The 14,466-nt window shown below is 31.3% G+C and overlaps 1 protein-coding gene across 3 annotated transcripts in view; it reads left to right on the top strand.

The window, feature by feature from the left end:
* The first annotated feature begins 811 nt into the window (after window positions 1-811).
* LOC141656537 (uncharacterized) overlaps window positions 812-14,466 on the top strand; it is a 31,478-nt gene continuing 17,823 nt past the window's right edge. Inside the window, exons 1-7 of one of the 3 annotated variants that reach the window (XM_074463474.1) lie at window positions 815-951; window positions 2,066-2,287; window positions 3,326-3,408; window positions 3,538-3,624; window positions 3,877-4,019; window positions 4,105-4,236; window positions 4,950-5,373. In XM_074463474.1, coding sequence (XP_074319575.1) covers window positions 2,083-2,287; window positions 3,326-3,408; window positions 3,538-3,624; window positions 3,877-4,019; window positions 4,105-4,236; window positions 4,950-5,139 — 840 coding nt within the window. In that variant the 5' untranslated portion in view covers window positions 815-951; window positions 2,066-2,082 and the 3' untranslated portion in view covers window positions 5,140-5,373. Of the gene's footprint in view, window positions 952-2,046; window positions 2,288-3,325; window positions 3,409-3,537; window positions 3,625-3,876; window positions 4,020-4,104; window positions 4,237-4,949; window positions 5,374-14,466 lie in introns of those variants that run through there. The other 2 variants (XM_074463475.1, XM_074463476.1) reach the window with 2 other exon arrangements.

Raw genomic sequence — 14,466 nt, 5'->3', positions numbered from 1 at the left:
TAAGAACGTCTGTCTTACATTTTATTGGTGAGTTCTTTACAAGTGCAATTTAAGATAATCTCTTTTGCTCCTTGGGAATAGTATACTGCTTGTATTTTTAACTCTAGCGGTTAGCTGAGCGTGTGTATGCTAATCTCCCGTGAACGTAGCCAAGAATTTTGCGGTTTTAATTACGTAAATCTTTGTATTAACTTTATTTATCTTTTGCTATTATGTGTTCTTATCACTTTAAACAGTTACCATAGAGAACGAAGCCCTCCGCTACAACACGTCAATCCAATCCTCACTTTAACACTAGCTTGACCATTTGACCAAGTTTATTTTGAAGTTTGACCAAATCAATTTTAAATACTACTCCGTTCTAGGGCACAGTCCTGTTCAAAATCGGACCGGACCGATAGAGCCGGAATTATTTTTATACACCCAATTTTTTAAATTTTGGTCCAAAAAGCTGGACCGAACCGAAGCGATTGGATCGAATTAAGTAGGCATACAATGTTGTTTTAAATAAAATTTTTAGGAAAAAAAATCAAATAACAATAATTCCGGTCAGATCGTAAACCGGAATCTTAAAAATTGTTGGACAGGGGATCGTACAAGAATTTTTAATTCCGATTTCGGTCTGATAGATTCCGGTCCGGACCAGTCCATTTTTACTTTTCGGATCGGATTTCGCACACCCCTACTCTATACTGCATAATCATTAATAAACGGAGTTACATTAGAATATTAGTTTAGATCAGGTCGGATTAAATCCGATCGGATCGGTCACACACACATGTTCAAATAAATGCATACACATGAAACAAAGCCCGTATTTCAAAGTTGTACTACTAATGTACAGTTGTACACACAATCAACTGAAGCAACTGAGAGACAAGTTACACTCGTACAACAACCATTTTCAGCGATTCTCGATTTCTCCCTCCTCCTCCTGCAATTGATTTTAATGTAATTTTCTTGCAATTCATTTCAATTCAATTTTCCGTTATACTGTCAATTAGGGTTTGTTATTTTTGTATTTTGCCCAATCTGTCCGCCCTGTAATCTGATATACTCATGTGCGAACGAATTTGATTTTGCTCGCAGTAGAAATGGAGTGAAAATTTCACAATTTCTTCAAATTTTGGAAAATTTTATTGATTAGTTAGTATAATCTTAGATTATGCCTTTTGTTATTGTTGTTGATGTTGAAAATTGAGTTTAAATCTTGTTTTTAGGTGATATTTTACCTAAATTATTATATGAGAAGTTGATTGGCTAATTAAATGAAATTATTTTGTAATAATTAGGTATGATATATATATATGTGAATATGTGATTTTGTAGGGATGGAGTTGAAATAGTTAGATGGCGATTGCGAGTTTAATGTATTTTGCGATATTGAAGATGTTTTAGCCTAGTGTTTAAGACGGAGGTACTGTGGATATAGTAGGTCCTGGGTTTTGAATCCCTCTTCCCGATATTGTACTATCCTTGTGGCTCATTTGACGTTATATGAAATGTATTTTGGGATAGGTTGTTTGGTGATTAGTTGATTTGTAATTTGTTAGGAACATAAGGAAATTTACACCTTATACTCAAAATTTGAAACTTTCGACCATTGCATATTTCTATGGAATAAAACCCTCTGCTTTCCCTCTGCCATTCATGAGCGATTTAATTGAAGAGAAAGATGAATAATACGAGGGAAAAAGCTGTTTAATTGACTTTTACCTTTGTTGAATTTGAAGGTTACTATGATGTATGAACTGTGTTGTGATGGTATTTTCTTTAGCTGAAATGAAAGTTGGAAGTTGATAGTTGAAATTGATCTCGATCATATGGCACGTATTTTTTGTACTTTTGAAGTGTTGGTAAAATATAATTGAATCCCTTAATATGGACCGTGTTTTGATGGTATTTAGACATTTAGGGGGCGTTTGGTTCGTCAAAGGGTAAGGGAAAGGGATTAGGAAAGGGAACAGAAAGGAAATGAAAGGGATTACCCCTATTTGCTATGGAGTACTTTCTCTAGTGTTTTGAAATGAATGATGAAAGTTTTAGTGTTTAAATCATTGGACAGTTGAGTAAGATTCAAGAATGGAAAATATGGAGCAATGGAATGCCGAAATTCAAAAGGGGCTTGAGGTGGCCAAGATTAAAACGCTTGAGGGGTTTGAGATGGCGAAGATAAAAGCGCTGGAAGTATCAGTTCAAGCACAACAACTTATTAAAGAGACGCCAGATGCTCAATTGTATGCTGCTGCTGCAGTTCTGGTTCTAACAATACTGATTTCATTGATTAGTAAGCTCTTTTTATTGTTGTTTTGTCACTGTGTATATACTCAATATTTATGTATTCTGTATATGTTCCGCACCTGTGTTACAACTTGCAAACATCTAAAAAAGCCGTGACCTTAGGAAACTAGGATGAAAATAAAAGCAGGCGAATTTTACATGAAACAACAAAAAGTTACATGGCATGGTAACTGGTAAGGGTGTCTAATATATGCAACCTTAGAAAACATGCTCACATTTTTTTCCGAATGACCTTAGTTAGAATTGCGTCGAAAATTGGATTGATCGGTTTGTTCTTTACTATATATGAAATGCTGAGACATTTTGGTAAGATACACGGAGTATTGCTTTATCCCATTATGTTTCAAAGTCAAAGATTAGTGATTTGTTGGCTTCATTGTAAATAGAATAAGAGATTAGTACATACATTTATTAATTTCTTTCTTATCATTGTACAATTTGCACTTGCAATTGCTTTTGCAAAAGAGTAATACAAGTCTGATCCTTTCAGAAAAAAACCTTCAGCATAACTCTTATGATCTGGTGTAATCGTACTTTGGCACCTTCTATGTTGTTATCATGTCTATCTAACAGTGTTAACTATAAAAATATGAAGGTTATGAGCCCTTGAGATGAGTTTAAAGGTAATTTCTGCAGGAGGTTTGAATAGGTTCAAGTTCTAGTTTAAGAAGAGCAGGGGAATGAGAATAGGCAATAACAGAGGAAGGAAACAAAACCTTTGGTTGGGGGGGTCCCGAGAAAGCTATGTAAAAACTACTAAAAATACAGAATGGAATCTGTCTGAAGACAAACACATTAACATGATGATTGAAACCGAAAGGAGTTAAAACTGTTTCGAAAATGTCTACGAGCTTGTCGAATATGTACTCACATCTTATGCCTTTTGTGTGCATGTAATACCTTTAGACGAGGAATGGAGTGTTTAAAGTTACTTGTCTGACTTCATTTTCACTGCATTTTGATATCGTTGTGTGCTAGTAGTCAGAAAAGTAAACCAATTAGTTTTTATCTTTACTTGTGGCAGTTCGTTTATTCAAGCGTAAGAAATCGAACACAATTGTGCTTGCTGGACTGACTGGAAGCGGAAAGACTGTTCTTTTTTATCAGGTAAGGTAATCCTTCTCTTTTCTTATACTGTAATACCATCACTGTTCACATTACAGCATTTGTAGTTTGCCTTGCTGGTTACTGTGAAGATTTTGCTGATTGGCAACTTTGCTTTCTCTTGTTTGTCAGCTTCGTGATGGTTCCACACATCAAGGAACTGTGACATCAATGGATCCAAATGAAGGTACCTTTGTGCTGAATTCTGAGACTGGGAAGGTACTACTTTGAAACGCAGCTTATTCTTGAGATGATCATTCATTTACAGACACATTCCTGTTTTAAAGACATTTTTATAATTCAGAAGTTGCTGCTGGACTTCACATCAGAAGTTCTAGAGACTTGATCTCATCAAAAGTTTCATTCAATATTACTAGATAAATACTCTCAACCGACAACCGTAGTAAACCGATACTAAATTATAATTTGTGCAATGAAGATGTGACTGTATTATGCTTTGTTATCTGGCAGAAGGTCAAACCTGTCCACTTGGTGGATGTTCCTGGTCACGCACGCCTGCGACCCAAGCTAGATGAGTATTTGACTCAAGCTGCAGGCCTTGTTTTCGTAGTTGACGCGTTGGAATTCTTGCCCAATTGTCGTGCAGCTGCTGAGTAATTTCTAATCCCTCCTGTTTTTGTACGGAGTAATTGTTACTGTGACAATTCACTGCTGACTTTTTTCATTTTGTTATGAAAGGTACTTGTATGATATTCTGACTAAAGCAAGCACTGTAAAGAGGAAAATTCCTGTACAGATAGTCTGCAACAAAACTGAAAAAGTGACTGCACATTCATCGGAGTTCATCCGTAAGCAACTGGAGAAAGAAATGTGAGTCTTTTGTTAATGTGTTTAACTTTTTTTTTTCTTCACTTGCTATAGAAAGGGCAAGTAAAAACTTGCTTACTTGTTACGTGCTAGTCTGTTTATCTTAAAAATTAAAAGATCAGCCAAACAACAACATAATTCCAATGCCGTTTGGTATGGCAAGGGAGTCGGATATACATGATTTTTCCCATGTTTTGAAAACGCTGAAATACTGTTGTAATATGATTCGTACTGAAAATTGTGTCAAGCGGCTGTTACTCCACAATATAGAAAAAACACAGTTTGGGAGTCATTTTGCTACATTTTATCATATACTTCCTCTGTTTTTTTAATCCTCCCATTTCCTTTCTTCCATTTTTCAAGAAAAGCAGTAAGATTACTTCAGTAACCCTCACTCACAATACACCCATTCCATATATCAACCCAACTCAGATTCTAAGCCCAGAAAAACACCTGAATTCTTCGGCTCAAGTGAAAATGGCAAATTCATATAGATTCAAATTGCATTAGAATTTTAGAAACCTTTTACTAGTACATATCAATATATCATATAATTTGATCCAGTTCACCCTTCTTTTGTTGGAGGTGAAAATTCTTTCGCATTGTCGTTCTTATTTTGATCTCTTACTATTTTAAACAGTATATATGTAGTATTTTTCTGTAGATTTCAAGTAATTTCCTATGATTGAGGTTTATAACACTGTGTGTGAACACAGTGACAAGTTGCGGGCATCGAGGACAGGAGTATCAGATGCTGATATAACAAGTGAATACACAATTGGTGTTACTGGAAAGCCATTTACATTCACACAGTGCCACAACAAAGTAACCCTTGCTGAAGCCTCTGCCCTAACTGGTGATGTCTCTCAAGTTGAAGTGTTTATCAGAGATAATGTTAAGCCTTAATTCATGTTACTGTCGATTGTCGCTTTTACAACTGTTGATGGGAATTTATGTAATTCATCCAAGGAAAATCCTGTACTATTATATCACATCTTTTAAACTCTTCTGATGAGATAATACGACAAGTCGACAACATTACCTCATTGCCTATAGGCTCTTTGTAAGGAGACTGTCTCCAGATAACTCAGACTTTAAGTTGCATTTAGAATGTCATTGATCGACATCTTTACCGTGCCATTTTTACAATTTCACCTAGCTAATAATCACTATGAAGTGCTACTAGTTTGTAAATTATTAACTCGCGAGTTTATACCAAAACAGAAACTGCATGAAGGTAAATAATAAGGAAAAAAGTGCAAAATATGAAGCAATTCGCAAAAATAAGGAGATAATGAGTAAAATTTTGCATTAATTACTTGGGAACAATTAATCTCAATTAATAATAGAAACTGTATAACATTAATCCATGTTTTCTACACTTTCAGCTTCTTTCTAGCAAGACATAGTGTGACTAATTTTGTATTTAATTAGTTTGGAACCGTTTTGGCTCCCAAAATCTCGGAGACGGCTTACATTACATATATCTCAATTAATAACAGAAACTGTATAACATTAAACCTGTAAACCCTGAGCAGACGAACTGCTAAGACGAGGACAAACTACTGCTACCATTACCATCACCGCTACTACCACTAGTATCGCTCTCCCTTGGGGCAGTAAATATGCGAACAATAGCAATTCCGAGTTGATTACGCACTTTATCATCATCAAACCGAAAACTCCAAACTTGAACCACATCATTCTCACCAAAGCCATTACTAGCAGCCAATTCCTTCCATGGCTTCAACAAGGTATTGTAAGAATTATGATTCATATGCCACTTGTTCACTTTGATTTCCTGATAACAACCCGTCGGCTCGATCAGCTTTGCATTTATATATTCATCCTTCATCGCTATTTTCTTTTCTTCGTCATCTGTCAAGAATTTAGGCTTAACAACCAGATTCTTTTGATTTAGTAGTAATCTGCACAAATTCGGTCTAACATCTGAAGCCGTCAATGGTTTCTCCTCAATCCGCTGAATATTCCTACCATTCAACTTCTTTATTTTCTCAAGGTACTCCGGTGGCAGTTCCGTAACTACCGGCACATCAAAGTTTCTGTTATCATCACTACCTTTCTTCGTCTTCCCAGCGTTGCCAGTCTTCTTGACTTTTACGGTTTTTCTTGATGTTACTTTCGCAATTTCAGCAGCAGAAATCGCCTTCAGTCTTTCAACTGGTTTAACAGCAGGCGGAATTATCTTCAGTCTTATAATAACTGGTTTAACAGCAGCAACAGAACAGCAAGCATCCGCAAGTATATTCAAATTACCCCAATCTTCAACCACAGTCTCTTTTCTCGAACACTGTCGAACATCCTCATCATTACCAAGTCCAGGAAACCCGATTTTTCTTTTTAAACAACGAGGATCCCCATCATTATTAGCAGGTCCAGCAAACCCGAGTTTTCTTTTCAAGCCACGACGATCATAATACTCATCAATAGCATGTAACGCTGAAAGCTGCTTCTTTTTACAAAGATCAGGACTTTCTTCGCAGGCTGAACTCGAACACGACGTACCATCAAAAACCCTTCTCTTAATTGTGACAAATTCAGTGGGTTTTGCAACGGTAATATATTTGGGTTTGTGATCTTCAAAATTCAGCATCGTATCTTCGAATTCATCCTTGCTTAAATAATACTTCCATGTATCAATTTCCTGCAACATATAATCTTCTACAACTATCTCTTCACCCATATTTATAATTTCGATTCGATTCGGAATAATGTATGCACTCCGTAACTAATTATATCAATAATATGTGAAAATTGTGAAGGAACTCAAGAGAATTGTATTAAACTAATGCAAGAGAATTATAAACAATGAATTAACAATGTTGGTATCAGATTATATATACTTATATAAGACAGACAGAAAGTGAAACTACTAAGTTGATTAGGAAACAACTGTCTTCAACGGTTAATTAGCTTGACTCTCAAGTACTCAAATTTGTATTTTGGTAATTTTTCTGTTGTTTTAATTAATTAATTAATTTTGAGTTTAGTTTATAGATTTTCTCGAGATTTTGTTTCCTAATTTGGTTAATGGTGTTATTAGACTTTCCTAATTCTATACAATGTTCTTATACTTATACCGACATTCACTATGGTAGTATAAATTATTATACTTGAATTAATTTTGGTTGTTTTGTTTTGTTGTAATTGAAAATTTAAAATAAAAGAAATTGTGAAATTACTTTTTCTTACAATTGTATATAAATGTCTAAATAATACTCCCTCCTATCCACTCTTTTGTTCCTCTTTGAAGTGGGCACGGAGATTAAGGGTGGAGAGTATAATATTGATAAAAATATGAGTGGGATTTGGTAATTGGAGAGAGGTATGAATAATTAGGATTAAATATTAATAAAGGAGATGAGTGAGGTTTGGTTATTGGAGAGAGGTAGGAATAATTAGAATTAAATATTAGTAAAGGACAGGGTGAGGTTTGATGAGTGGAGAGAGGTAAGAGTATAATATTAATAAAAACTTTCTCAAAAAGGAAAGGGGAAGAAAACCTGAATAATCCGTTTTAGGAAATAGGGAAGAAAAGAGTGGATAGGAGGGAGTATTAAACTTCAATATGCAAAAAGATCATTCTGTAGGAAAGAAATTTAGTATGTCGAAATTAACCTGGGATAACCATGGACAAGATATGAATGGGTTGAATCTATCCATATCTATTTAACAAGTTTTCATCCATTCACATACTTATTTATTTAATTTAACTAGTTTTATGTCCGTGCAAAAAATGCACGGTTTTAAGATTATAATATACGAAATATGTTATATTAATTAATACAAATATAATTAAACGTAATACAGTTAATACACATACATGTTCCATATTAGATAATTTCAAATTTCAATAGTTAGGTGAAAGCGTATCGGATAATAATGTTAGTGACATAAGATAATAATAATAATAATTTCTTTTCAGTAGTTACTAGTTGGAAAGTTCGTGCGATGCACGAGGCTCCTATTAGGATTAGCTGTAAAAATATATTCTTAAGTTAACAAAAAAGTTTAACTATGTTGAATCATTAATGAAAAAAATTCATAGTTGGTATAGTTGATTGATGAATTATTAGTGCTTTTACCGTAAAATTTTTGCATTCAATAGTACTTATAACATCAAGTGATTTAGTTATAATATGTACTTTGCTTTTTCATTGTCGCAAGCACAACTGGTTTTTAATTTAATAAAAAAATCTCTTTATGTCAACATGGCGGAGTTCACCAAAATGAATCCTTAATAACGGAGACTAAAAGATAATGAATTTTGCTCCAAAGTTTAACGGGACTAAAATACTCTACCAAGTCTCGAATAATAGGAAAAAAAACGACTCTTAAAAGCAAGGATGTTATACGGGCGAAGGGTCAGGACGAATGTAGGCTTTCTCATACCAATATTAATTAGAAAAATTACATGCCCTTAGTTGTTACAAGTAAACATTTTCAAAACCATAGATCAACTTTTGTAGATCTTAAAATAGTTCATTCTATATATAAATGTTATATTCTCGCTTATTTTACAGTTTTCAAATATTTCTGATATTTTATTTACCCATGTCTAGCTAACACCCATGGTTGACATGATTTAAAATTCAGTTTGAGTCTGAAACTTTATTTATATTCGCTGCATCTAAGACAAAAGAGATATAATTGGACAAGTGTGATAGATTTTCCTTTTGATCAAAGTTGTTTTTTTTTTTCTTATTGTAGAGTTAACAATTTTCTTATATGGAACGCTATTTATTTTGAACCGATTGCTTATTTATTCTATTTCTCATGATTATGATATATACGTACTTTGTGGTACAATGTCTCATTGCTAATATTTATTCTGAACCAATAGCTATTTATTTTATTAATCAAGTTTATAAAATTAAAAATGGAACATGAGATTAACTCCTAACAATAGGTTCAAAAGTAAGTAAACAAGGGCAAAAAAAATATCAAAAAGAAATTAATTTGGTATTATTAAGGTCAAGAGATCATGAAATTAAAAATATCATATTTAGGCCCTGTTTCGAAAAAAATAAGTTTAAATTTATCTGAACAAAATTTCATTTTTTTTCTTGTTGTAAGTATTTTGTGGATAAATTATTTACCATAATAAGCGAAGATGTGAGAAATAAGCTACCTATTTTTTTAATACTTCAATTTATAATATTAAATATGGAGTACTTACTATGTCCTTTTATGTCATATTATCAAAAAAAGCTATCTTTCGGTTAGTTTAAAAAGGAGTTTTTATTTAATCGGTTAACTGATCGATTCCGAATTTTCAGTTATCTTTTAAGCTCGTTTTTTAGGTTTCAGTTAATTTTTATAATGAAATCTGAGATATAGTATATGAATAAGGTGTATTGACATTAATATACCATATAATTAGTTACATAGTGTATTTTGAGTATGTAGTACCTACTATTTCTTAATAGTTAGATTACTTGGATATATGCTGGTGGTATATATGAAATTTTGTAGTAGATGAAATTAAGTAATACTACTAATGCGTGAGTCTAGAACCGACCATCAATTCATCATATGAATAACACTTGAGTTGTTTCATTGTTACACAAAAGCTTTGAGTTGTTTAAACCCCCAAATTCTACTTCAGTTTTTCTCGGTTTCATTCCTCCATCTAATGATCTCCACATTCTTATAGAAAGTAAATTAGTTAAACAAAAATGGTAACATATATACATTAGTGAAATGTTTTATGTATTGATAACTTGAATGTATATGAAGGCATTTATGTTTATGATTTCTATACACACTTCAATGATTATTTAGTGATTACATTTTGATGAAATCGTAATTTATACTTCATGTAATTACATAAAATTACACTACATCATCTTAGCATAACACTTTAATAAATAATTTCATCTTTTATTCGCCAACTTCTTGAATTTTAATGCGAGAATACAAACTAAAAATGTATGAGACCATAAGTGGGGAAAGTAAATGTGAGAACTTGAACTATTATGAATTTCTATTATCTATTTGATAATTTTAATCTACTTATATTAGGATAATTTTATCAAAATATATTTGATCTACTTATATTAGGATAATTTATTAAAATTTGTTTTAAATACTAAGAAATCTACTTTTATTAAGATAATTTTATTTATTTAGCTTTTTTCGAAATTTACTCTTGTTAGGATTTTTAAAAAAGTTGGACTCTCTAATATCGCTCGAAAAGTTTATGAAATGTTTTATGTATTGATAACTTGAATGTATATGAAGGCATTTATGTTTATGATTTATATACACACACTTCAATGATTATTTAATGATTACATTTTGATGAAATCGTATTTTATACTTCATGTAATTACATAAGATTACACTACATCATCTTAGCATAACACTTTAATAAATAAATTCATCTTTTATTCGCCAACTTCTTGAATTTTAATGCGAGAATACAAACTAAAAATATATGAGACCATAAGTGGGGAAAGTAAATGTGAGAACTTGAACTATTATGAATTTCTATTATCTATTTGATAATTTTAATCTACTTATATTAGGATAATCTTATCAAAATATATTTGATCTACTTATATTAGGATAATTTATTAAAATTTGTTTTAAATACTAAGAAATCTACTTTTATTAGGATAATTTTATTTATTTAGCTTTTTTCGAAATTTACTCTTGTTAGGATTTCTAAAAAAGTTGGACTCTCTAATATCGCTCGAAAAGTTCCTGCTTTATATATATGTATTGATTGATTGCATGAGACGGTCGCACACCGTAAGACAGTCCCATTGATAATTTGTGTTATCTAATATGTGTTTTGATAAACCCGTCTTACTACCCCTTGTTATTCTATAATTTGTGTTTTGATAAACCCGTCTTAATCTTAATATCCAATAACAAAATATGAGCCCAAATCTAAACAAAATTGGATGAGCCAAAAACAACTCATCAAACTAACCCATTATTCCATTAAAACTCCAATATGACTCCAAGTCCCCAACCTCTTCTATTCTCCTAATACTAACTAACCCTAAACTTTCGCCTCCTACACTAACATAACCCCTCTCTCTCCCAAACAATAATACCTCATCTAGTCATCTCCCTCATATCACTCCCTCCTGGTATTTTTGTATAAAAATTAAAAGCCACCACCATTGATAAGTGATAACGCGGTACATTAATTTCATGCCTTTCGATCATTAGCCATTTTATAACGGTTAATTTTCATTTACATCTTTCAATTTAATATAAAGTTTTGCATACCTTTTTTTAGAATATACCCTTCTTATTTTTCTTCTCGATTATTTTTAGTTATTTTATTATATATCCATCTCCTTATTTGCTCACAAAATTATTTTTGTCTTTCTCCTCTTTAATTTTGTAGGTCATTTTCTTTTATTAGCATTCAAGGCATCCTTAATTTTTTTTCCTCAAATATTCTTGTAAATCGTAGTGAGTTTGTTTAAACGACTTTTCATTCTTTTTTAATTATTATTTTTTTTTAAAATGTTTTAAACTAAGTATTATTTTAGTTATTTGTCAGAATTAATTTCCAAAAAATTTACTCATTTATAATTATTTTGGGTTTTATTATTTGATGTCGTCTTCTATTTTTTTTAGAATATATCTGTTGCGATTTTTACGTAGCTACAATTTTCCCATTTTTTTCCCAATAGTTTCAATATTTGTAGTATTTTTCTTATTTTTTGTAATTTATTATTTTTTAATATTTTGAATTATTTTGTATTGTATTGATTACTGTAAGTTTTCATAGTTGATGAGACCCTAAATTGTGGAGAGAGAGTAATTAATTCCCCAAAAATTCGTAGGCCCCACCACTACTAAATATAAGGAACCAATAGGAATCAAAAGAAAAACCTAACTTTTATACTAGGTAGATTTTTTTCTTCAACCATATCCATCCGATGAAATAAGCAAAATGGATATCCGTTGGTTATATTTTCATTCATGGAAAACATGAATTTAAATATAAATCAAAGGATTTATAAAACCAATAACATAACAAATTAAAATATACTTTATTGGACATAACAACAACAACAACAACAATACTCAATAATAATACTCAATATACTCTCTATAATCCACAAGTAAGAAACTCGTAGGCAAATGAGCAACAAATTTTAAATAAATATTGTGAATAAAAACCACAAATACTACTATACAACCAGTTGTATAATAAGCATTGTACAACCCTATACATTAATCCGAGTTTATGTGCAATTTTTTTGAGTTTTGTAAGAGTTTATTTTTTTTTATGTTTAAGTGTGTGAGTTCAAAAACTTTAAAGCATAGCTCGGATTCTTTTTAACAAAACTCGAAAATTTTAGTACACACCTCGGATTCTACACCATACAACTGTATACAACTGGTTGTATAATATACTAATTGAATAAAAACTATCATAAGTATTATAGGTTTTATAGGAGAAAAAGGAACATACATCGGATGTACTACCTCCAACTTTTTTGTTTTTTTGAGCATATATATATTTTTTTGAGCTTATTACCTCAAACTTTATTTGTTTTTGAGTATATGTGTATTTTTTTGAGCATAATAAAGTTTATAAGTTAAATTTTAATATTTTTTCTATCAAAACTCAAATTTAACTAAACTTATATGTAATGTTTTTGAGTTTTATTATAATTTTTTAGAGCTTAATGTTTAATTGAATAAACTCAGAAACTTCATATATAGTGAAACTCAAAAACTTTAAAACAAAACTCAAAAACTTTATTATGATGCTCAGAAACTATAGAATTGGAGGTAGTACATCAGATGTATAATCCTCATACTGGTTTTATAGCCATCACACAACCATAGACTCCCATATTTTAATTTTATTTTTAATTTATTTTGTGGGATTATTAAATTAGATAATTGATTGCTGAGCAACTCAAGAGGTGGATTAAATAAGGGAAAATGTTAATGAAAATTATGGGTGTTAAGTAGTATAAAGAAATCTAATCAATTTATTAACATATTATATGACAAAAATTAATTAGATAGGAAGAAATTTTAATTAATTTGGTAGGTGTTAAGTATTGTGAAGAGTTTTAATCAATTTATTATAATGTTTAATTAAAAAAATGAATTAAATAGGAAAAAGTGTTAATAAAAATGGTGGGTGTATATTAAGTAATATGAAAAGTTTTATTTATTAACATGTTTTATTACCAAATTTCAATTAATATGTCAATTTTAATTATAAATTATGACATTTGTTAACATGTTTTTATTACAAAAGTTCAATTAAAATGTCAATATTGATTATAAATTATAAAATTTTGATGTAAATTTGTAAGGGTTACATAAATTAAATTAATTTATAGAAAAATGAATTAAATCTATAAAATAAGACAATTACGTGGCAATGAGTTTTGATGCTCACATTTACGTGGCATTTTTGGATCCTACGTGGCTTTGTCTACGTGGCGTTTATTAGTCATTTTAGGGTAGCCTTTTAATTATATTTTATAAATTTACGTGGCATTTTGGATCCTACGTGACTTTGTCTATGTGGCGTTTATTAGTCATTTTAGGGTAGCCTTTTAATTATATTTTATAGATTTACGTGGCTTTTTTGGATCCTACGTGGCTTTGTCTACGTGGCGTTTATTAGTCATTTTAGGGTAGCCTTTTAATTATATTTTATAGATTTACGTGGCATTTTGGATCCTACGTGACTTTGTCTACGTGGCGTTTATTAGTCATTTTAGGGTAACCTTTTAATTATATTTTATAGATTTACATTAATCATCGTAATTCAACTAATTCAATGTGATTATTATCAATTACTAAGTATTAGAACATGCGATTACCTTTAACCTCATTCGGACCAATCTCGCCGATTGTCGTCGTAAAAGTTACGAAAGGAAGAACATTATCGGGAAATGATCGTTTACACTCCACGTATGCTACCATCTCCCTGTCGCTAGGAGCGAATCGAACTCCCCTGTAGAAAACTGCTTTATCGTCGTCGGTAAAATTTCGCCTGCCTCCTAGAAAACTAAGTGCAGACATTTTTTTTCGAACACTCTCACCAAAAAAAATCGCGCCTTATTTTCTTGATAAAGGGGATTCTTGATTTTTTGAAAAGGAAATGTTTTAGGAAAGACATTCGGGTTTATTAATCGGGTTTACAAAGACGGCTCTTTTCAAGTATATGATTGAACTAGTTAAGACAAGAATATCTTCTTGGAATGGGCT

The sequence above is a fragment of the Silene latifolia genome, chromosome 5, assembly GCF_048544455.1.
Source record: "Silene latifolia isolate original U9 population chromosome 5, ASM4854445v1, whole genome shotgun sequence".
Classification (NCBI taxonomy): domain Eukaryota; kingdom Viridiplantae; phylum Streptophyta; class Magnoliopsida; order Caryophyllales; family Caryophyllaceae; genus Silene; species Silene latifolia.
This window is presented reverse-complemented; position numbering and strand designations above follow the sequence as displayed.